We start from the raw sequence: 25861 nt of genomic DNA on the forward strand, positions 1-25861 counted from the left end.
CATTCTCTTTAGGACCTTCTTAACAAGATATCTTTATGATTTGGGCCTTGGCCACAATGCGGCGATTGTATGCCGCAGTGCGAAACATTTTACGCACGCCTTTTGTAGCAAAGATGTTCAGTTGAATGTTGATATTTGCACATTTCCATGGTTGTGTTGTTGCACTAGATTCGATTAAACCTTCTTTATCAAAGTATCTCCTATTGGATATTTTGGTCGACTGGAATGCTTTGTTGGTTTAGTTTACACGCATTAAAGTCTGTTTTCAATGCTATATCGCAGCCGTGCAATATTTGTTGTTCTGAAAATGGTTTTGTTCTGAACATGCACCACCAATACACCGTCAATACACAAAGCTGGTCTCATGCAAGCAATATTAATGCGACTAATAACCCTAACATCTGAACAAAGGCCTCGGGAATGCGTCGATAGCCTATAACTAACGTAAATGGCTAACATTGATGTAATTTGAGGATGCAACTATTCAATGAGATATGCTGGTTCATCATTATCTCTTGTTGTAAGTAGTTCTTGTTTTTTATACAATTTAATTTTCTTTTACATTTCAACAATACAATGATAATATAACTAAACAGCTGGGAAAGGGTCAAAATAAGCCTAGTCTTGTCCTCCAACGCATTGTGCCAATAGCACACAAAGATATATTTTTTCAAATATCTTTGGAGAAAAGACTAGATATGAAATATCTGAGCAATGTAGTTGTATTAATTGCTTATAAGAGCACAGAAACACCCTCACAAGAAACGTTTATGTCTCTCTGATCGGCCTACAAAATCTTTCATGTGAAACACAAGAGAAATCCTCCCTATGCTTTTCCTATTTGAGAGAAAAAAGATGGCGATGGAGGAACCACTGCTGCTAAAGCAGTCATGAAGAAACGCAATAAATTCCTTGTTGTTTTATGAAAATTTACAACTTTGTGATAGAACTTTATGAGTGCCTGGGTCCTGGGATTGGCCGAGGATGGTCATGTGGATGGGTAACCGTGAACATGAACTTTTTATGATTTCCCAAGTGGTTATATTGCAGCAATCTTTTGGACACCGCACCTTCTGCAGCAACACTGTGCTCCTTCAAGGTTCTAGGCGGTTTAATCGCATGTATGAAATAAAAAAATAACCTTGTCCCCGCGCAGAGAAACTGGGAGACCTGCCTCCTCGCCCTGCGCTATGCTAATGTGGCCGACTGTGAATGGGATTTCCGCTGCGATGGAGAGAGTGACTGACTGTGAGGAATCTGGACACACCGGAGGGTCTCGTCTAATTTTTCATACCGGGATGCTTCATTCCTGTTGACTAATGTAAATGAAACGGTATGGAGGCGGCCTGCGACACTGTAAAGCCACAGTGGTGACTTCGCGCGCTAATGGCTGTACGGAGCTGGGGCAACGGGAATGCTGTACCGCGAGCTGTGCGAGACTCGCGGATGCTATCCAAGGACTTAGTGACGGATTATCAACAAAGGTAAACGCGTGCTTGTCTGTCATTACACTCACGCTGTCTCGTTTCACAGAAAGTTTGAAAACAATTATTCAAAACGCAATCATGACTGCTCTCTCAAATGAAAATATTCACATTTTAAGTGTGCATAAACTTTTAGTAAATATTACATTCTATGATGACGTTCTATAAGATGTCGTCACTCGAAAGTGCTTGGAGATGTTTACCTACTTATGTGTGCATGACGAATTTGTATTTGGCTCGGAGGCATATTAGAGAAATACATATCGATTTCGATATGCTCATTTGTGGCTGGCTGAGGTTGTTTGTGGTATAAGGATAGCCGTGTCCGGGCTGCGAGGGCGAGGTTTGATGTAGCGGCTCCTATGCAAATAGAATTTCTGATGTACAGTCTTGGGTCACCTCTTAAGTGGAATCCTTAATAAAAAAACACGGAGCTATACAACATTCCTTCGCTCTCATACGCCTCCCTAAAGCGTGGAAACGAACAAGACGAGGCACACAACATGGCGTTTTGTAGAGATAGCAGATGATCGTTTGAGTTTAGCATTGAGACTGACCGTCTTTTTTCTAAATCCTCCATTAGGCTAGGGCTTGACAAATAGTGGTGTAGTTTATCACTTCCAGATCACCGACACAACGCTTCCAGGTTACTGGACAGTTGGTACGTCTGTGCGGTGTAGAATGTTTTTGTATGTGTCTGCGGGGTGATCTCGCCCACTTTTATTGCTTTATTTCCCCTTTCATTCCCCTTCTGTGCCATCATCCGGTATTTTTTTTACACGCTAGACCCTTTGGTGTCCATTTGTCGTATCCTCCTCATTAAAAGGTCCCCACACCCACCATAAAGGCTGCTTCCACAGTGCACTTGTTATGATATCTGTTTCATTCCGTCTGTGCCTTAAACCAGACGTAGTCTACTATTTAGTTATTTCAATGTACCACCATACTACAACTACCACAAATAGCCTATACTTGCTTGCCAACTTGCTTGCCAACATAATAACATATTATTTTTCCAATGTATAATCAATGGCGGTATTATTATTATTAGTATATAATGCGTAATTGTGTGTGATACTATTCACTTCTAGCTGTGTATCAAGGGTCTTATACATCGATCTGCAAGTATATCCATCTGTGTGTGTGTGTGTGTGTGTGTGTGTGTGTGTGTGTGTGTGTGTGTGTGTGTGTGTGTGTGTGTGTGTGTGTCTGTCTGTCTGTCTGTCTGTCTGTCTGTCTGTCTGTCTACAGCTTATCACAATATCTCTAATATCAAAATCTATTTTCTTTATCATCTCACTTCAGTATATGACATCCCAACAAACAACACAACAATTCCTTATTCAGTTTATTCAGTAGCACCGCAAAATACAGACTAAAATCCAAGAAGAAAAGTGACATGAACAAAACAAAGAACCACTGGATGAGATGGTATTTAATTACAACATGTTATAATATACATTTACTATGTCATAGCATAGTACATTTGGTATTGTATCACATATTGTCAGCAAAATACGCAGCCCACTATAGAAGTTCATCCATGCAGATTACAATAACTATCAAAGAAATAAACGGTAGCAGCCTAGTGCATAAACATATATCCTATTCCACTTAACGATTATAGAGACTTTGTTTTGGATTTCATTTCCAAATGTGATAAGCTGACTTGGCAGTCTTGAAGCTTGCAGTAATGCCAGTTGATTTGATCTTGCAGTGACGCAGGTCGCTGTTTGCTGCAGCTTCTGCTCCTTCCTAACTCTTTGGTGCCATCTAGCGTCCATTTTTCCATAATGCCCAACAGCCTCCAATATCAGGGCCTTCTGTCTGGTGTGTGTGCGTGTGCATGTGCATTTATGTGTGTCTCTGTGTTCGAGTGTAATAGTGTACAGTTGAACCCTGCATATTGTGCTCCTATGATTGTGCAGAAATGTGTTTGTCGCTAAGTGCGTGAGCTGTTGACAAACAGCCCACAGATGTGATATTTCCAGTGTTATTGGTCCCTCTTCTGAACTATATTGTGTAACAAAACGGTGAGGCCCTGGCTGGGGCAGGAGATAACAGGAAAGCTGTAATGGGCGGGTTGAGCTCGGTGGCAGTGAAACGTAAAAGAATGCAGAGGTTGTAAATTCTCGAGCTGCTGTTGCCGCGCTTTGATGTGTCTGCGTTTGGGGGAGATTTGTGGCACACATGCAGAAGCCCAAGCCTTAAGGCTCGATTTCGTGCATCCCCCCACTTCTCCCCTTCTAAAAAGCCCTTCACCAAGACGTAAGCGGATGACCGCTCCAAGGTTATTGCATTGTGCAGTGAGTGGAGCGTGTAGTGGCGGCCCCGTGTTAAAGCCAACCTGGATTCACTCACTCAGTGTAACTTTCACTGTTATTACCCGGCTGACTTTAGTTGGTCATTTGGTGTATTAAGTGATGTTGTGTGCTCTCTCCCCAAGAAAACAACCGTGCTATAAATGCAATCTGGCCCTATTATTTGTGAGGGTCGTGTTGAAGTGGAGACACAGTGAGAGGGGTATGGAACTGTGGTGGTGGATACAGGGGAGGTGTGTGTGTTGGAACCACACAGGATTTGTCCTTGGTCACTGTTTTCATTTGGTTTAGTGCGGTCGCACACTCAAGGCAGTCATTTGTAAACACCTCGAGACATTTTTTCGTACCGTGTGTTACATTCAGATGGCTAATTGTTTAGTTTAAATGTCAAATTTAATTTTACAGCTTGGGGATTCGATCTTGCAACCTTTCGGTTACAAATCCAACGCTCTAACCACTAGGCTACCCGCCGCCTATCCAATGTTAGAACAACATAATAATTTCCATTTGAAGTGTGTATTTTTACAATATCAGAACACAGTAATGACTAAATATCTATATTTTGACTGACAACCATGATTAAAAGTGACAAAACATCAGAATATTAGCAATACAATGTGTTAGAAGTAATTAGGTCTACAGTAGGCCTATATGAAACTCTATGAGACTAACGCTATGAAATATTTAATGAGTAACCTGTGTCCAAAGCTTTTGGCTTAAGGCTGATCAGGTAACCGTCTAGTGACTTCACAAGAATTGAAAGTCCGTGAAGGACTAGTAACTTTCTGGAGAGCAATAACAAATATGTAAGAAACGATCTGCCCTGTCTATCATTAACCAGTACAAGTCATTCACTTGATAGAACACCGTTGCAACACCGCGACTTAAAACCACGCAATGCTGCATGGGCCTGTATAGGCTACGGTAACACTATTTGCTAATATTGATACAATTAGTTTGCTACTATTTGATTAAAAGGTTTAACGTTAAACTATGCATTTCCAAGCTAAACATGTGCGGAAAAGCATGGTTATCTTTAATTCATGCATTATTCACTTAGGCTATCTACCTCCGTTTAATTCGACATTTCCACACACTGTCCTGCATGTAAAGACTTGCAGAATGCCTTGGCCAGAACTGGAGTTTCTTCAGAGTTATCGAGTCGCTGTGTTTGCAATGAAAATGTATAAGACTGGTGAACCCTCGGATTAATTTCATACAATTGACTAAAAAGTAGAATATTTCAATCACAATAATCACTTTCAATAATCAAAAAGGTTAAAAGTAGGATTACTGTTTATGACAACTGTAGCAGAATGGGGTGGAGAAGTGTCAAAAACAGATGCCTCTTTTCGATAACCGAATGAATTAGGCTACGCACGCGAGTGCGCACTAAACCTGCGAATAGAAGTGCGCACTAAACCTGCGAATAGAAGTCAAATGGCTCTAAATACTTCTGAATTGTTTCTTGTGTTATGGATAGGTTAAGTGCACTTATATAATAAGCACTTAAAACAAATTTACAGTAAAGTAAGAGCTAAGCCAGGGACATTTGTTATAACTTCTGCTGCCACCACTTGCTTTCAATTCCAATCGTGTCTGTGAATTTACAAGCCCCCATAAAGTCATAAAACACAAAAACACTTTCCCCACCCCAGTGAAGTAAAACAGCAACTCCAAAACACAAGACACCACAACTCGTTTACAATTTTCTTGTATTTTAATGAAAGGCCTACTACATTATCACCAAGATTACAGATAGGCCTATGAAAATCTACAATCGACAAAATTGGCCTTTTGACATTATACGCAGTTATTAACAATCGAGATGTTTATTCGTGCAAAAATATACTTGTAAGACAATTATTTCCATCAAAATGCTGCGCGTAAAAAAAAACTTTTATCCACAGTAGAAAATATAACATTTACAAAGAAATATAGGCCTATTACTACTTGACTTTGTTTCACACACATACTCATATACATACATGTATTAATATATTATATCTTAAACAAATATACAGAACAATGCAAGACCATGAAAAGAGCACATACTTACATATGCATATATATGTCATGCGGAACTCGGGGGACTATGAGGTAGTTCCGGGAAATATGACAAAAAGTGACAGGCGAGTGTTTCCTCCCTGGTCTGTATAAACAAATCACAACTTTTTCTCCCTACAGTCAGACGCATCTTCACTTGGATTTCCGGTCATAGTCCATATATATTGTGTAATGTTCAATGAATTGGTATCCAGTGTGTTGCTTCTCATGCAATTTGTAGACAACTTTTCTGCCGTGCAGTTTTGTCCACAAAAGTTAGAGTACTTCAGCTGGCTTTACCTTGTTGTTTGTAAAGTTATAAGGAGACCTGCAACGAGACAAAAAGCAAAATGAGAATTGGTTCAGAGGAACAGACATTAAAGTTAGTTTTTACACAATAATAGCCCCATATCATCAGATCATTATGCTAAAGACTGAAAAAAATGGCTTATGGTAGTTATTATTAATTAATTATTAACCGAGACTTAGACTGGCCCATTTCTCTGTGTACTTTAACAAATGGTCACACAATGGACGTTTTCCGTTCACACAAAACTAAGCCAAACCAAAGGAAGCTCTGTGTCCTGGTTTGAAAGGGAACCAAACTGAAAGTAAAAAGACACAGACTGCCGGCGCTACTGGACAGACAACACTTGTGTGAGGACCGGACTTATTTATGGGACTGGCTAATTTATGATTTTGTAAATGCCATTTGTAAATGAAAAACAGATCCAGACTTGACTTGACTCGTGGTAGAAAAGTCAGCGAAACATGTAAAGCTTTACAACGCGTAATGACCTTCCCAGTCAATAATTTTGAAATAAAAACCGGTGCATGAAATGTGGTCAGGGCAGCATGCATGTAAATACACACTCAGACTAGACACATGCGGTAATAAGGAACTTGTATCATACCGCAACGTAGGCCAGAGCCGTTCAACAAACAACCAATGGTAACATATCGACTAATGTACGGCAGCTAATTTGCTCTAAACATTTATAAAAGCCAGGGCTCTCAAAATATTGTATCATATTCAACTAATATAGGAATATTGTTTAGTGAAGGCAACTGTTGCAAAACCCAAAGCAATTGTAATGCTGAATATTACAATAAATTCCAATAAATATAATAAGCACGTGCATGTTGAAATATACTTTAAGTATATCGTCAAATACCCGGATGGAAATCGCTATGGAAATAATGGTGATGATAATGTGCTGTAAGAGGGGAGAGGACATATTTCATCACATATCTACTGTACTGAGCGAATAAATCAGACGACCAAAAATATAAACACAAAATATTTCAAATGCAGAAGATAACTCAAACTCCCATTGGTGCGTCTCTATATGATTTACGTTTTCAAGCCCTTTTTAAATGTGGGGATTATTTGAAGGGTCATATTTGTTGTCTTGAGTGAAGTAGGGTCTTTACCGTATATGGCTCACCAAAGACCAAAGAGAAGGGGGAGAAGTGTCTATGTATTCAATTTACCACTTTAAAATTCCAGTGTGATTCGTATTGTGCAATCTCATTGGAAGGAGAGAAAGGCGAAAGAGATGGAAGAGAAAAAATGCCTGCTCTCGGGTTTGCGCTGGGGTCCCCCGGCGCATGCAATCACAGCCCCCCCCTCCAGGGTGCTATTTTGCAGACACTAACGCACGCTATTGGTCAGCGTCTGGTCAGATGGTATGGTTTCCCTCTGTCCCGCACTGGCACATCGCCACCCAGCGCCCCCCCTCAACTAAAACCCAATCTCCGATAAACTACTAATAGCTAAACCAGTTGGACTATAAAACACAACAAATCATAAACCAAGGAAAAGAACCTTTACCCTCCCAATGAGTTCCTATTTTGTAAACTCAACTTTTCCAGTGACTCTGCCTGGAGGACAAGAGTCTTTCTTGGGACAGATACCGTTATACTCCTCCGGATACACTGATCCTTTAAGACACTATCCTGGTGCTGCCTATGGCGCTACCAGCGTTCAAGACAAGGCGTATCCATCCTCGTATTACCAGCAGGCGAGCGGTGCCTATGGCCGGGCCAGCGCCGCCGGTGCATGCGACTACGCAGCAGCCAGCTTTTACAGGGAAAAGGACCCCGCCTGCACCCTCGCCAGCATAGAGGAACATTCGCTCGTCCTGAGCCAAGACCATCGTAAGACGGACTGCTCGGGGCAAAATAAAAGCATATTCGGGGACAGCGAGGACCAGAAGCCCTCGACGCCCGTTTATCCGTGGATGCAGAGGATGAACTCGTGTAACGGTGAGTCCACATTGTCATGTAATTTGTTTTTTCTTACGGTTTGTTTTGGTTTTTGCCTGTCTGGGCTGATACATAGAGCTTGCCTATTACATGTGACCTGCAACAGCACTGTATAGCGCCGGAAGAGCATACAGTGGGAAATATTGTCGCTCTGGTTGTGTCTTAACACCCAGGCTGAAAGTAAAGGAAGCAAAGCATGATATACAAAATCAAATGTACACTTTTGATGAGTCCTCCATAAGTACATTTTTTATCTCCCCATAAACTGTTGTGATTATGGTTCTTATCGCCTCAAGGCTGACATTATTCACGTTGTAGATTCAAATCGCACGGCACACGAACACATCCTTGGCAACAATGGAGCAGCAGTTCCATCAAAGATGGGTTCTTATCACAAAATGGCTCGTATTGTTTTTTTGACAGGGTTCCAGCTATTAGTGCTTAGTTATTCACCACAAAAAGACTCTCACTATCACAAAGTTCAAAATGTATCACAAGGCAAATACACATAGTGACAGTGCTATGGGTTACAGTTATAAATGATGTACGAGTCATGAGATATGATAGGGAAGCACACTACACAACAATAGAGGAATAAATTAGCACCATAAATTACATTCGAGGAATTCCGTTTCGACACACAAAAAAAACTTAAACAACTCTTAATAGACAGTGAGCGAGAGCTACTCTTCCTTGAATGTTGGATATCCTAACATTTGAATTATGATCACTTTAAGTGCACCCTTCTGCATAGGCTTTTTATTGTTTTCTGTCTCTAAGCAGAAGCTGTGTGTGACTTGCCAGAAGCAGTGTGGGTAAATTAGTGAATGCTTAGAATTATGATGATCAATAAAGAGCTCCTTGTTCTTTAATGTTATGATGCGCCATGGTTTGCCCCTACTGCAGGCTAGAATGTGTTTATGAAGATAAAATACGTTGTTATTAAACTTGTCAAAACTAACACCCCTTCTCTAAATAACTTGTGTGGAAAAAAACAACAGGAAATAACATTGTTTGGCGCAAAAATACACCCATGATTCAAATATCGTGCATATTTGTAAAAATTATGACATAACCCTGTGCAATATGATGTAAACAGCACTTTTACGAACTAATTTAAAGGCAGCTTCTAGGACTATAGAAATTATATCATTGTTTGCTACTGTACACCACATGTCTACCAGTAAGGCGTAAATCTTCAGCAAAAGCTCACGAGTTCAAGACATGGTATTCGCCCTAAGCTCTTTCTCCTCGGACATAGCCTGTCTATATTAGTGGTATAAACACAAGTTAATGTTTGACTCTCTCTTCCCTTTCTTTTGACAGGGACCTTCGGTAACCCCGGTCGAAGGGGTCGTCAGACGTACACCCGCTACCAGACGCTCGAGCTGGAGAAAGAGTTCCATTTTAACAGGTACCTTACCCGGAGGCGCCGTATCGAGATCGCGCACGCACTGTGCCTAACAGAACGCCAGATCAAAATTTGGTTCCAGAACAGAAGGATGAAGTGGAAAAAGGAGAATAAACTGATCAACTCCTCTCAGACCAGCGGAGAGGAGGAGGAAGAGAAGAGGTCAGAGTAAAGAAAAGAAGAAGACAAAAAAAATGCATTAAATGGCTTATGGCATCATCTTCGGATATCCTACACATATGAAGATACTACCTTCATATGTCCAAAGCTCCCACCGGTAAAGTTGTGTTTGGTAAATTTGTTGTAGCATTCCAGAAGTTCACTTAAATGTCTATTTTTGTTATTGTTATTGTCATTTTCTGTTTCTTTTTTAAAAATCATGATTCTGGTAATTGAATGACAGTGTTTTTGTGCGCTTGCCTCTTGATTTCGGATGTGGCCCAAAAAAATGATTGGTCATGTTTAACGAAACTATTTGAAATATATGTCATATTCGTGTTCATATTTAAACTGTATAGAAATAAAATGAAATTCTCCTTGTATGGTGAATTAATGTATTTCTTTTGTAAGTTAAATACCCAGCCAGATCTAGTTGTTTTGTTGACTTGTTGTATAGTTTCATGGGGAGAACATACTGATCTACTGATAATTCAAAAATACCAAAAGACTGGGTCAAAAGTTTATATTTTATGGATTTTATACGTGGTTTATGTTTGTGGTTTTGTCACAAATAGGTATCTACTTACGAAATCATTCAATAAAATGTAATAATTATTCAACCTGTCTTGCACGGTCTGAGCGAGCATGCTTTACAGGTCTTTGAGATTTTGTCACTGCTTAGAACGCCATTTTCAGTAAGTAGACTAGAACACATTTGGCTCAGAAAGTGAAATAAGCCTAGGCCTATATAATTCAAAAGTATGTCCAGAACAAAACTTGTGGATAAGGTTTTGAAACAGGAAATCATAGGAAAGCTAAATTCCTCTCTGGAAAACGTATTTTTAAAGAACTGTCTACCATTTGGCCCTGCATAAAAACAGCGAGCACCGTCCATCTGCTGCAGTTATAAAGGTATGCGCAAACACTGACTTGGTCATAAACCAAGGTTTGCTCTTTCACAGGTGTATGAAACACACGAATTTGAATTTAACCGATGGAAGTGAATACTTAAGGCTCAGTGACAGCAAACTGTGCGAGGCTGATTGAATTAATGGCTGGGAGAGAAAGTTGACCTGTCAGCCCAGACACTCACCCAAACACTCAAATGTCCATTCCACGACCCCCATGTCTCTCAATGGTCACGTTCCCTTTCCAGGTACCATCAGTGTGACATTTCATATTCAATAGAACCCGCGGGCCTGGTATTCCCTCGTAGATAATTACACACAAATGATCTGGAAATTGTCAACCGACAACTTCCCCAGTGTACATGACACATAAAGTAGCCAAGACATCATAGTGTTGTCATTTGGAGTTTGAAGGAAAACAGCACAAATACATATGGGGACTACTTGTGAACTACAGCAAAATCTATAGAAGTGGGCCTTGCTTGGAGTAGACTGATATTCTCCAGGCTTCATGTTACAGAAGTAGCACACACACTTAAAATAGCCTCAAGTGTGATATGTGGATACGTAGAATGCATAAGTATCAATCTGTCTCCCCTTGGAGATTGTCTGGACTATTTCAACTATCCTTTTCCGGTCTATATGTAAGCATAAATGTGTGTTGTGTATAGGGTTTTTTTACATATCATGGTACTCATAGCCCACATGAAATAACTTGCGCCTTTCAATCAACAAACCATAAATCAATCGTTACCGTATATCATGACTTTGCATTCCTCTCGTGAACAGCGACACGTTTCCAGTCAAAAACGTTGCATGCGTGGTGCATTAGAAAATAGCATAAAATACATAGACAAATGATGTGAAGTCGAAACAACACCTTTATTTCCTTTCACGGCTAGGTCTACTCACCGACGACATTTTACTTACAGGTAAGAAACATTACCAGGTGTGCCATTAGCTTAGACAGAAAGGTTTACTCTTCGCTTTAGAGTCTAGACCTATTGTGTGTTATGTTCTAAACCTCAAATGAGTAACCACAAATGAATAATACAAAAAGGGAATCATATATTAATATGACTAATATCATAGTGATCAATATCTATCAGGTATTATTCTTATTTTTATTTTTTATTGTTATTATTATTATTATTATTATTATCTATGATGGAGAGCCAGTGTGACTAAAATCTTACGAGACACTTCCCCTGAGCATGGTAGAATGAACATGACTCTAAAATCGGCATCATAGCTATAAACGTTATTAGCTGTAGTGTGTGTTGGTCTACTGTATTAATATTCAGTTATTAATGGTGCATTTATTGCCACGAGCCCACTTTTTCTCCCATAGAAAAGGTTAGCAAAGACGCAACATGATACTGCGATCACAACAACCGATAAAGAAAGTTATGGGGTAACAAATCATTTTTATTCTTTCCGAAAAGAGACCTAGATCATAACTAAAACTCCTTCTCTAAAGTCCTTCTTTACTGCATTAAATTAAATTCCCAGTAGGTGACGCTCTCTGCCAACACGGAGCACAACCCTGCAATGGGGAGGCACACGTTGACTTGAGTCTAACGACTCCCATCTCGTCATCATTTGTAACCATAGAGCATGAATTACCTCTTGAAGTCATCAGTGAGAATTTACGACTGGTCAACAAAAGCACGTGATTCTCAAACGCACCCCCACCCCCATATTTGGCCGCATACATAGCAAAAACGAAGTACAGTGCATTGCTATAATTCATTAATACATCATAAATCGTGAAGCACAGCGTTATAACGACCAAGATCTACAAATCAAGCCCTCTAAAACAACCTAAATGAGCTCTTACTTTGTAAACTCGTTCTCAGGGCGCTACCCAAATGGCCCCGACTATCAGTTACTAAATTATGGAACTAGCAGCAGCGCTATGAACGCCTCGTACAGGGACTCCGGCACCATGCATTCGGGCTCGTACGGCTACAACTACAATGGGATGGACCTGACCGTCAATCGTTCATCCAATACGGGCCACTTTGGGGCTGTTGGGGATAACTCCCGGGGTTTCCAGTCTCCCGCTCCGGAGACACGGTTCAGGCAGCCGTCAAGCTGCTCGCTGGCGTCCCCGGAGCCGCTGCCGTGCTCCAACAGCGAGAGTCTGGGACCCAAATGCTCCTCGCCCCTTCCGACCAGAGCGCCTGCACGACGGGAAGTAACCTCACCAACACCACACATTTCACTGAAATAGACGAGGTGAGCGCTTCCTCCGAGACCGAGGAGGGCACCCATAGAGCCAGCGCCAACCCCGCCGCCCGGACGCAGCAGAAGCAAGAGTCCACAGCAACCTCCACCACCACGGCATCGAGCGATGGCCAAGCACCACAGATATTCCCTTGGATGCGGAAACTGCACATTAGCCATGGTATATAGCCTACGTGATGTCTATATGTACTTATTTTGATATCAGAAAGGTTGTGTTTTGTGTGTTCGTTTTATCCGTTAGCGTTTCCTCTTGTTGCTCCTGATGGTGCCTTTATTTGAGCAAATTCCACAAAAGCACCATAAATCTGTCAAGAGGGTAAGCCTCGCAAACCGAGGGCTAGAGAATGGAACGGGGTGAGCGAGAGAGAGAGGGCAAAACGGCAGGAAGACTTAAAAGTTGTTGTTCCTTTGAAAAGTTAAGCTTTATTACGTGTGGGAACTTTATTACTGCAGGGTGGGAAAAACGGCAATAAAATGTGGAGAACGGAGAAAGCCAGTAGAGGGAGAAAAAAAGAGTGCAATAAGTTGAGGGATGTATTATTGAGGACAGTGGCTATTCAGGAAAATAAAATACTAATGTTTTAACCAAGCATGTTCTTTGTAATGGGGAATAAGATGCCCAGTGAAAGGAATTCATTGATAGCCTAAAAAAATATAAAAAAATAACCTAATACAGCCGAATGAGGCGTGTAAACACCATTTGGGGTAATTTTATGTGCAGTGATAGCCGTTGCCTATATCGTTGGACTTCGGTCGTGTGTTGTGTTTACAAACGTGTACTGTTCAAAGTTATTCAGTATTTTGCTTGTGTAATGCTTTTGGTGGTTCTTTCTCGTTAATGTTTATCCCCTTGCGTTTTATCCATGCTATTCAGATATGACTGGACCGGACGGCAAAAGGGCCCGAACAGCATACACTCGCTATCAGACGTTAGAGCTGGAAAAGGAGTTCCATTTCAATAGGTACCTTACCCGGAGGAGGAGAATAGAGATAGCCCACGCGCTGTGCCTCTCAGAACGGCAAATAAAGATCTGGTTCCAAAACCGAAGGATGAAATGGAAAAAGGACAATAAACTGAAGAGCATGAGTCTGGCTACTGCAGGTAACGCTTTCCAGCCATAGACGTCACGCAAGTAAATAATACAATACGTTGGGTGAAAAGAATACACACATTCAAAATAGTTTTTAAAAACACTATAACTGAGTACTGTACAACGCGGCATCTTTTGGCATGTTGTTGATGTTTTAGGGCAACTTAACTTATACTGTTGTACTGCTTCTATAAAAAACAGTTCATATTCATATTCATATGTTGTTGTCTTTTAATACAACAGTGATTATTGTTTGGAGGGGAAAAAAAGAAAAATAGCTATCAATGCCGCCCGTTGTTATTGTTATAAATATCGTTTATGTGTCAAGTGCTATGTTACTGCTTTCTTGAAAGTTGGCATATGAGCTCTTAAATGTTATAACTTATTTACAAACTATAACGAATATACTTTTGAGTTTACATCTTTAGAGACTCCTCTGCCCAAACATGAAGTTAAGCTATTTTAGACAGGCCCCTGTATTGCTTTCAGCAGAAGTCTCGGTGTGTTATATATGATCACCTTCATGTTTTCATACCATTGTTTGAATCATTTCTTTGGATTTTTGTCATGTGTTTAAATTACTCATTTATTTTTTGAAAAAAGGAAACTTGTATAAAAAATCTTGACTAGAATTCCTGTATCCGTTCATACGTTTGTATAGTTATATTCCAAATGTAATTGTATATTATTGGATCATGCTTATGTTCCAGAAAGGATGTATATATTAGACATTTTTAATGTGACCAATTGGCTATTTGTATTGGGCAGAGTGAATGACAAGTGTGTGGGGAAAATGACAATTGTCATGTCGGACTGCCTGTAAGCATTTGCCAATAAGCTTTTTGTATTTGTTTGTAGCTTACCTTGGAGTACAAAATAAAGTTCCTCATACTCAGACCAAACCCCTCGAGCACACTGCTTGTAATTCTCTATCCCCTGCCCCTACCTCACAAACGACCCAGCTGGGGTCAAACACGCATCAAACTCCCAGACCCCTGTCCACCCACTGTCCAAACCTGGTGGACATGTATCCTTTTTGTACGACATCAGCTGTCAATTCGTCTCAAAACCTTATCAAAATACTTCGGGAATATGTCTTCCACAAATGCAGTCGGACAAATGATAGAGTTAAGAGTTAAGTCATAAATGGAACAATCGCAGATCACGCATTACGCACAAGGACATAGCCACTACTGCAGTCATTTCAATGTTTTACTGCAACCAAAGGGACATGTGACAATCCCAACGACAAAAACAACTGAAACTCAACTCAAATACACACCGAGCACACACTCTTGGCCCATCTCTTGTTGACAAACGTTGACATCCAAAACATTAACGAATTGGGCACTTTTCTGTAATGATTTCCTCATTGTTAAACGGTGCCCCTCCTGTACAAATTAGTTTACGTCTCACTTTCAGTAAACAAGCACTGAACTTTCAAACTTACCGGTGGGTTCTCAACCGTTGTTTCTGGTCCTACGCTACTTTTTAGAGCCGAGTAAAGGTCCTGCCAAAAGTCCCCATCTGCCCGGCGCTGCCTGGCCAAATTGCGTTTTGAAAATTTGCTTTCCCCTTTGGCCAAACTATACAAAAGAAGCTATGACATTTACATGTCAAACGGATGAGGGTTTTATCTTGAAGTTAGATCGTAAAAATCGCCCAAGCCACGGACAGATACCCCTTACTGGCTCTCAAAAGTCACGTGGGGTCCATAAAGTTAGTTTTATGGTTTTGGGGAGTTGACAATATATATTTCACATTCTAGAATGCAAGTGACGGTTTAACTGCTTCCGAGGGATTCTAAAGGGTCAGTAGTTAGACAAGAGCTCTGTAGTAGGCCACTGCCATGCCCTTGTCTGGTACACACAATGTCAGAGCTCCAGTTCGAACCATTTCATTTCATCCCGTGGACTGTATGAACTGCACCAACTGCACAGTAAGTCCAGTTTTAAGGCTTATTTGGCTGGTGGTTAGGCCTAGGGACAAGGGGGAAGAGAGGGGAGGCATCGTTTGTAATGACTGTGTCATTTATTTGACTCTCAACAGTGGTATTAATATGGTGCTGATTCTCTGGAACTTCTATATCTCGGGTATTTTAGTTAGGCCTATCTGCTATGTGTGGGGACATGTGATACAGGCGTCATAGATGCATGTGTTTATGTGTGCTTGTTTACATGCTTTAGTTGTGTATTTGTGGATGTAACTATACAAACCTTGACCTCTGCCTCTGAGGGAATTCATGTAGACTCTACTGTTGAGGGTTACTTAGACATATAGCCTGTCGTTTTTTATTGTCATTTTGCATCTATGAAATAAAGTTTGTTGTGGTATACACTTTGACATCCTGATTTGAAAGTATTGTTATTAGATATAAAATTATTGAAATGTTCTTGTCAATAATTTTTGAAGCTAAGGCGTTAAAGTGCTTGGTAACCTGGAGTGGAGTTGCTTCAGCCACAAACAGATTACAGCATAGGCTACTCGACGGTCATGGCGATGGGTCCTTAGACAGTATAGAGCTGTGAACGGAAAAGAGAAAAGTTCAAAGTGATTATTAATATGAATATGAGTGTAATATGCGTGATTATGGTTGTACATTGTTTCTACCTGTCTGATTTGAGGATCAGATATGCTATTGTGATTATTCAGTTGGCAATAGATTACTTTTACCCACACTTTTACCCACACTTTTACCCACACTTTTACGCACACTTTTACGCACACTTTTACGCACACTGGTTTAGTGTGTGGAATGGATATCATAGAACGACCCCCCCACCCCCCACCCCCACACACACACAATAATGATATGCGTCCTAGAGTTACAAGCAAATCTTTGTTCGTACCCTGCCCAAGTATTTTCAAGCAGGGAGGGTGTGAATAACTGAACTGGATGCGAACATTCACATTCGACCCCTGGATCAAAATCTCCATGTAGGCAGGACTATTTCAAGGAACAAAGCCTTGAGTTAAAGTCCTTGAGATATATTCAATACCATGGAAATTGCACCTCTGTATGACGTATGATTAAATCATGTAAATGGTTTAATAGTTGTGTCAACGCGACACTTACATTTGAGACCAACTGTAGCTGAACTCATTTGTAAACTTTAAACTCTAAATCATTACATGTCCTTGTGTAAAGATCTTTATCGTGGCATCTCTGGCAGTTACTGTCGTTCAAAAAACAGAGGATACAGACGTCATTATTTTAACAATGAATAGCTATGTATTCTACCCAAAGCAGAGGGCAACCGCAACAGAGATAGGCTAGCGAATCAACGGCTGCTGATAGGGAGGGATTTTATTTCGGAAGTTCCTCAGAACTCGTCTACAGATCTCCAACTGTCATTAATTATTTTCTCTCAGATCTATCCCAATGTATTTTCAATATGGGGACGACTGGCCCTCTTCCAGTATTTTCAACCGTCTGGACAGTTATTGTTTGTAAGGACAGTTGTGCGTGCACATAACGCAAAATATTAAGAAAAAAACATCTTTACGCAGTGGAATATTTACCAGGAGAGTTATTCAGAATCAACCGTTTTGGTTAGCATTACTCATATTCATGACAGGCCAAAATTAATTCACAGGGATATGGGTTTTATATGTCTAATGGCAACTTTTGCATTTGATAATCGGAAAATGGAAAATCCACTATAGGCTTCTCTATGAGCCCTATTTAAACTTATATTCATAGGACGAATAACAGCATATCGAACTATGAGCAGACCGATGTAAACACGTTATTAATGTTTAGTTTCACAATAATACCTATATTACAATAACGATTGCCAATTAGGTTAATATCAGATTATTTTCACTGAGACTACATTCTCTTTTCACAAATATTGTCAAAATCAACAATCATATATTCAGCTGTTGGAGAGCGTCCCATACGGTAGACAATTTGAGAATCCAATATTGTCCAGTGGGATCTTAGGCCTAGTTCATGTGTTTTTTTAACTCTCAATCCTACAGCGTCCTATTTATAATTTAAAAAATGAATATTGGGTTTCCGGTGTGTTTTACTCTTGGCTCGTGGTGTGTGTGTGTGTGTGTGTGTGTGTATATGTATATGTGTGTGTATATAATATATGTCTGTGTGTGTGTGTGTGTGTGTGTGTGTGTGTGTGTGTGTGTGTGTGTGTGTGTGTGTGTGTGTGTGTGTGTGTGTGTGTGTGTGTGTGTGTGTGTGTGTGTGTGTGTGTGTGTGAGCGCGTAACAGACCGAGGAAGTTCCAGCCAGTAAACAGGAAGGCGAAACTCTGGTCGCGAGGAGAGGTTAGGGCTTCCATTTAATTTTTCATTGGCTTCCTTATTATAATGATAGCCAACAGTCGGGAGGGCTCTGGCCAGAGGCCTCAGCCGGTCACAGAAGTAGTGCGCGACTTATGCATTTTTTCCGCTTCAAAGTTGTCCAACGGGTTCACCGACCTAAACCCCCACGATGTCGACCACTTTGTTTTTTCATCATCCGTTTCCCGTTTAAGTAGGCTACATGTACTTTTTGAACAGTCAGAGGCTTAGCATGAGCATAAAAGTTTGTAGATGTGTGGGTGAGTAACTAGGCGACAGCTTTTTCATTGCAAGGTGTGTGTGCTTTTACGTGTGGGGTGTGTTTTGGTTATGTGTAGGCACAACATGAGAGAGCAGAGAGAAGCGTATCGGTAAATGGGTATGACAAATTGTATTGTGGTTTTAACAGAAATTCTAAGATGTGTGTCACAAGCCTTGGTATTTTGCAGTGCTTTCAATTTGAGGCGTGTATATAGCCAATTTCATTTGAGTTTAAAGAGAACATGACTGACCTAAATAATCTTGAATTATGACTGAAACTTGTTAATGGAATTTGGAGAATTGCTGTTGCTTGTGTACCATATGAGCACGACTTTCCCTTTTGTCTGTGTCTCTACTCTTATTTGGTTTCACAAAAACCTCAACTTCTTTCCGGTCTTTTCGATGGAGGACCTGGAACATTCGTGTGCCACAATTTCGAACGTTTAAATTGCCATTTGAAACCGCGTAATGTGTTTTGCATATTGATAGGGGTAATCTGGGCGCATATCTCATCCATAATACATAGGGTGTCACCGCGAGGTCAGCAGACGAGCGATGCAAAGGGAGCTCTGAGTGCGCAGGCGCAACCACATTACAGCAAGCCCATCAAGTACCATGTTTACCCACCGACAGGGGGAAAAGGAATGAAGTAAGTTGTTCTTATTTACCTATTGTTTACCCGCTTCTGTATCTGCTTCTCAGGGTGAAATAGGTGTGTGGGGGGGGGGGCCATGTAGTCTCCACGTTTGAGAGAGGACTTCAACGGAAACGCGCTGAGTACTACTATAAATCTGTTTGCAATTGCAGGCTGAGCAAATCTGATATTCCTTGCGTTGAGATAAGAACTTGATAACGCCAAATCCTTGTTAATATTCGCTAAGATTTATGATAAGGGGATCACCCTCCTGCAAATATTTGAGGTTGTATATCACCTATATTGGATGTGTATTCCATGCATGTTGAAGTTTAGTGATAACTGGAGGAAAGGGAATCTGTACATCATTTCATTACTTCAACATATTCCCTTCGACGGGCTATTAATTCATCCATAAACAGCAAGTTATATTTGTGCAACTTTTTAAATTCTTATGTAGGCCTATGTATGTGATTTTTTTTGCATATTGCAGATGTGTAACATTTATTTCACTTCTAAACTAGTTGTTAATGGTTTGCGTCTTTCAATTCTATCTATACAATATATTATAGTTTAACAATGAAAGTGGGCCATTATTGATCAAAATGTAATGTGTGAAAGACACGTACCATATACAGAACTGTTTCATGTGAATACATATCGAATCTCACACTTTTACCATTTGATGTCAGCATTACAACGTATTTTCCAATAAAGTTTAGTTAACTTTGGTGATCTTATTCTTCCTCGAAAACCACTTCACCATAATCCAACCATCCACCAACAACCTCTTTTCAAAAATACTTATACAACTTAATATGTTTCATATCTTATTTTTATCTAAATTTTACGCATGGTGCATATTTTCATCAGGCTAAATATTTTCTGGAGTAGGCCTTAAACCACAAACACAAAAAGCTGGATGTCTTCCCCTTGTAGTTATTTTTACACAATTACATCTGTGCCAAGGAATATTCACTTTAAATGCAACTCTCTCCCATCGCCAGCAGAGCCCGCTTTAGACCAAGTTCATAGCCACAAGAGAGAGTTGTGAGTCCGCTTGTCTTCCACCCACCCAGCGCTTCGACCATTTGAAACATAACAGTCGATAACCTAAACACTGTTCTTTACTAAAATAGCCCTCTCAACTGCGTAAAATTAAACTTCGATTCTACAAAGTGGAGACCACGAATCGAAACAGTCTTACTACAATACAAACAGCAATTCACGTCAGACTGTCTACCTCCCTGTTTTTCGTCGCTTTGTTAACTACACGAAGAGCTTGAAAGGCAACAAGAAAATAAACCAGCAGTGTCTGTTAAAAGCAGTTTTGACATAAGAGAGTAAGCATCGTAGTCTCCCGGTCTTTCTCTTCTCCCCTGGAGCTAATAAAGGAAGTTGAATCCAGTATTGGTAGAATGGCTGTATAGCTAGCTGCATGGGGTCAAACAGTTGTGAGGGGTCAAAAGTTTACGTCGTGCGTGACTCTGCAGTCGGCTGTCGACTCTGTATTATAGACCAATTGCTTGGTGTCAATGGCAAAGTGGGAGAGGGGAGGATAGAGAGGAGGGGGCGCGAGGGAGGGGGCTATAGATTGTCTCATGCGCAAAGATGAGAGAAATGATAGAGAGAGGAGAGGGATAGGTGAAGGGCTGACCTTCGTGGTAACAAAGCAAGCCCCAGCGCGCTACGGCGAGAAAAACGGACGCTTAGATTGAGGGAAGAAACGGAAGGATTTGGTGACATTGGGGGTCTCTCACGCACAATGCAGGTGTTTGCTCTCCCCAAACGTCCTGTCACAGGGACAACGGGAAATATCTAATGGCTCGTGCAATAAAATTGTATTTATTTTCAACAGAATCAAACAATATGTCTGTTGTTGTGGTGGTCTTAGTTTACCTTTTGGCAAAGGATTTACGTACAGAACGAGAGTAAACTACCCATACATAAAATGCATGATGAGGAATTTTGATAATTTTCTCTAAAATAGTTCACGTCTCTTCATCGTATTGCAATTAAATGATAGGCTAGCATGTGTGGTTCTATGTTAATTCGTGGGTGTTTTAAAAAACATCACCATATAGGCCTAGATCTAGAATTATATAGTTGACACTAGCCTATATATTTCCGCTTGTGTTGCATTATTTTAGTGTGAGACATTTAGCTAATTGGCCTGTATGAGGACACTTGTCAGTTGAAAAAATATGGGAAATGACAAAGTAAAATGAATGATTTGCATTATTGTTATTAATTCTACTCTTCTAATACTACAACAACTGCAACTATTATACTTGTATTAGTCGTAGTTGTAGCAGCAGCTGGCAGTAGTGATGTGCAGTAAATCATTATGGTGTCAGTGTTACTGCCATGGTGGAGGTCAAATTATAATAGGCTTTAGTATAGGCCTAATAATACAAGTTGTGTTAAACTTGAATGTAGTGAAATATCTGAAATATCTGTATACGATCTGCGGTTATGAACTCCAGAGCCCCCCTTCCCCTCTCTGTGCTTATCAGCGTAACGCCGTCAACAAACATGTTTATCTTGCTTACCATCTTAAAAATCCCTCACCTTATCTGATTTTACGCTCAAAAAAATAATGCGCACGGAGACAGAACCAACATCTTGGAAAATGAGTCTTTAGGCATCCTAAAGAAGGTTTATGTTATAAAGGCTGGAATCCTTATTGAGCAGGTTCATTATATTTCTAGACGCTACAATTGCATATGATGGTTTCCCCCTCACAAATGTGTTGGATTGTTTTTGTTTATGTCTATTTTAAGATAATGTATTTTGCAACCCCTGTAACAATTTAAAGAAAACACAACAAAGTCTGTAGGCTACTAAAGGCGAATTGCAATGTAGATTATTTCAATAATCAAAAGAAGGAAATCACCCTCTCTGTTGAAAATGTAAATGTGTCACTTCCACAAAGAACTGCAGTAAACAGTGAAAATACAAGGAAAACATCCGTCCCCCCCCCCGTCCCCCCCACCCACCCTGAGGAAAACAACAGTTTTCATTTCACTGCGAAAGCATGGGTAAAGGATAGTGGTTGGCAGAAAAGGGATGTTTAGACAACGTTTTGTCCACATGGTGACAACTTTCCCTAGTAAGAATATCAACGTTGAATACTTGGAATAAGGCTATCATACAATCTGGTTGACCTTTGGAACCCTAAAACACCACCCTTCAGCAAATTCATCAACAAAAAAGGCCTCCATTTTTTTCTTTACGTAAACCTCTTTATCTACGTCGAGAACTTGAATGGGTGACTTTGGACATATTGTTGAGGTATGCTTAATGTTGGGGGGAGAAAAGAGAGAAGAGAGAAACGAGATAATTGATAATGCAGTAAATAAATAATTACGTTATTGACAAACATTTGGCCTAATGGTAGAGTTTAGGATGATAAAATTCTGGTTGGTCGGTATTTTGGCAAACAAATAAGTGCATAAGTGGTGAATAATTGTGTTAGAGAACATATCCCTATTGGAGTTCATCCGGAGTTCACTGAATTAATTTCAATTCCATTGTAGCTTGTGCGGTTGCCTAGCAGGGTATTGCCGTGAATTTTAATATCTGCAGTTTGCACACGGCTAGAGAAAGACAATAATAAATGTAGCTATTGTAGCTTTACATTTTCCACTACGTCAAAATAATTAACATCGAATGATAGCAAAGATTATTTCATTTCTGTTGAGCTTAAACACGATGCGTGCGTCCCTAAAATGTCCAATGTAGGCCTATTATATATTTAGATGAAAATAAGACAAAAAGTGAGCACATATGTTAGATCCACAATATTCAATAAATCTAGTGTAAGGAAAAGGTATCGAATATCCTCAACTGCAATTACTTAATTTATGGTGAAATATAGGCTATCAACTAACAATCAATTCATCAATTTATAAAATGTTAAACAAAGCATATACATTTTAAACAAGATACATTTCTAAATGTTAGTCTACATTAACAATATTGTAGATCATGGTTTGTTAACTGCACATTTGGTTCCCCCCATTGTGCACAGGAGATTTTATTTATGCAACAAAGAAAATTTAAATCACTATGCTTGAGTTGTTTTTCGGGGTTGGAAAGCCTTTTTGAATGAGCCCCCTTCCTAGTCCATTTTTCTTCAAAGTAATGACCTGGGCACAATTCTATATGACCGAGCAAGCTATGCATACATTACTATAGAAGTTGCGTGTGGGAGAGACCCAAAGAAGGGGTGAAACGCAGGTCAGCACGTCTAACAAATATTAAAATGTCCTCGGACTCTTGACACGCCTTGCTGTTTAACAAAGACTGCCAAACTGCGAGATTAATACGAAAACTTGAGTCCACAACAAAAATGCCTTAAAGCACCCGGTGGTTTGTCGCGTTCACAACAGTAGAGGGGTAATGTGCATTTTATTTTTTTAGATGTATTAGGTGGCATGCGGTGGTGTTGAGCAGGGGGATAGACTAGCCCTCTTTAGTCGCCCACCGCAAGGTTAAAGCGACTATGTCGCATTCGTTCGACTGAGGAAGTTGGTCTCCTGCTGTTTAATCGAATTATTTTCTTCCTCTTATAGTATGTGTAGTCTACGCGTCGGAGATTGGCTTGCGCCCTTTGGAGAGATTAATGTCCGCCTGCCCATTGTCGCCCTATGCAACCGGAGTGAAGCTTAGGCGAACACCGCGGAAATTAGAGGGAGTTTCACGCAGAAAGGTATCACGGAGAGGTCACGGGCTAAACCTGTAGCGTTAGAGAAAGGAAAAGGGGGCTTCAGGGCTCACGGTACGGGGAAAGAGAAAGAACGACTTGGAGAATCGACAATAACCGGAGTAAGACCGCGTCCTGTGTGCAGCAGGAGAGACAGGGAAAGGAGGGAATCGAAGACGAAATGTGCCAAGGAGAGAAGTAAGTAAGAAATTGGCGCTTCATTTACATATCGCGGTGTTCTCCATAGAGCAGGTGCTTGCCTGGGCGGACCACGTGCTTTGCACTGCGGTGAGTGGCACTGTTCCCCCTCCTTTCATATTCCGAGTAGTTATGACTTTAATTCAACCCATTGAGGCTCAGGACCCTGAGCACCGTGTGGTGTTTTGGGGGTGAATATTTACCTTGGCTATAGTTTGTGGGTTCTCTCCTTGAATGCCTGTCGGTGTACACATTAACCCCCGAATGGGCAGATGGCTCAGGGGTCCCAATGCCGTTCAGAGGGGATGGTTAAGGGGGTGAAGGCGAGGTCGTGGACTCCAGGGGGTGAAAGGGCTAGAGTGGGCACAAGGGCTGGACATTCTCCCTTATGCTATGAAAACATATTGGTCCTATTTCTGTGCATTATAATTTAGTCGCGTGACATAAGTACGATTAAGACTAGCTGGATTAAATTTGTTCATATTGTCCACATTGTATATGATTCATTCAGCCGCGATATAAAGAATTCCAGCTGTTTGAGGCGTAAGAAATAATAGACTGAGACAATGCAAGAAAAGGACGATTTGAGTGTTCAGGACATTGTTAAGGCCTATTTGTGAATTAAGCAGCCCAACGAACATGTAAACGCTAGGGGTGCTAAAGATTTCGTAATATAGATTTGGTTTGTTTTTTCCCCCTCATTACAAAGTATGAAACGAACAAAGAGAATTTTGGTATAGAGAGGTTCACTTCGATTCCATCTACATTTTTTCGTTTTTCTGAAATTACGTTGGCTTTTGCGCAGTAATAGTTCCATAAATTGAAATTGGTCCCAAATTCCATAACAAAGAGCCCTTGCGATTTCTAAACAAAGACCCATCCAAAGAATAACCTATACTCATTGATATATGAACACTTTGAGATATATATATAGACTAAAATGGACACATGGGATTATGAAATATCAATATGCCTACTTTTTGCTTGTTTTATCGCTCTAACTTATTAGTAGCCTATTAAATAATGGCACAATATAAGATATTTCAAATTATTTGAATTCTCCATCATATGAGTAACCTACCACTGGTATCGTGTTAGATTATTAAATCATATCTCGTCATTAAATAAATAGCCTCAATAAATATATAAATATTCTCCTCAATAAATATTTGAATATGTAAAAAATATATTTTCTAAGTCAATATTGCAATTTATTTCAAAAAGGTGTATGTGAATCTAATTTGAAATGCCTCTTACAGAGGATGGTTTGAGAAACATGCTTGAGGTTGATTGGAGGTGAAGGTCTTTGTTTTAATGTGTATGTACATTATTTTATTTTTGGAAAGTAAAAGCTGTGCTCAGAGACTATTTCACATGTAGCCTGGGCCTATCATTCTCAGGGGTAGCCTGTACACACATTTTATCCGAAATATTTCAACATCGTTTGATAAGCATTTTAATATAACTCTGTAAGTCATTTACATATATAAAATGCCAACGCAACCTATTTCTATTTAACACACATTTAGCTCTTACAATGAAGTCGACATCAAATGGTATTCTCTGTAGAAGATTATTGTGGTTCTAAATGCTGTCGTACACAGGTCTTACCTTGATAGTATTGATGATATTTTAGCCTTTTGTATATGGTCAATATGCTTGCTTCTTCGTAAGGTTTGAGTCTTGAGTAGCCAGAATGAGTATATGTGTTTTTTTCCAGGACGTTTAAAATCGAAATGAGAGACTCTGTGCTTGTTGTGAGGGGGAAACTTGTTTAAAAGGTCGTAAATTCTGCTGTGCTGCTTTAAGGATGTGAGAGGA

The 25861-nt window shown here is 40.2% G+C and overlaps 2 protein-coding genes and 1 long non-coding RNA gene across 3 annotated transcripts; 2 read left to right on the forward strand and 1 right to left on the reverse strand.

Annotated features, from left to right (window-relative positions):
- Positions 1-5506: 5506 nt before the first annotated feature.
- On the reverse strand, positions 5507-15832 carry LOC115110173 (uncharacterized). The gene is made up of 2 exons (XR_003860611.2): positions 15389-15832; positions 5507-6179 (listed from the first exon to the last, which is right to left on the reverse strand). It is a non-coding gene; the product is annotated as an uncharacterized LOC115110173 (long non-coding RNA).
- hoxb6a (homeobox B6a) lies at positions 6954-10309 on the forward strand. Its single transcript, XM_029635595.2, has 2 exons — positions 6954-8119; positions 9446-10309. The coding sequence occupies exons 1-2, from the start codon at positions 7693-7695 to the stop codon at positions 9700-9702; spliced, it is 684 nt and encodes a 227-aa protein (XP_029491455.2). The 5' UTR covers positions 6954-7692; the 3' UTR covers positions 9703-10309.
- Positions 12032-14840, forward strand: hoxb5a (homeobox B5a). Its single transcript, XM_029625230.2, is given in 3 exon segments — positions 12032-12765; positions 12768-13007; positions 13722-14840. Coding segments are annotated over 3 exon segments (828 nt in total). The 5' UTR covers positions 12032-12425; the 3' UTR covers positions 13970-14840.
- Positions 15833-25861: the final 10029 nt, after the last annotated feature.

This window comes from Oncorhynchus nerka, unplaced genomic scaffold (genome assembly GCF_034236695.1).
Source record: "Oncorhynchus nerka isolate Pitt River unplaced genomic scaffold, Oner_Uvic_2.0 unplaced_scaffold_1437, whole genome shotgun sequence".
Classification (NCBI taxonomy): Eukaryota; Metazoa; Chordata; class Actinopteri; order Salmoniformes; family Salmonidae; genus Oncorhynchus; species Oncorhynchus nerka.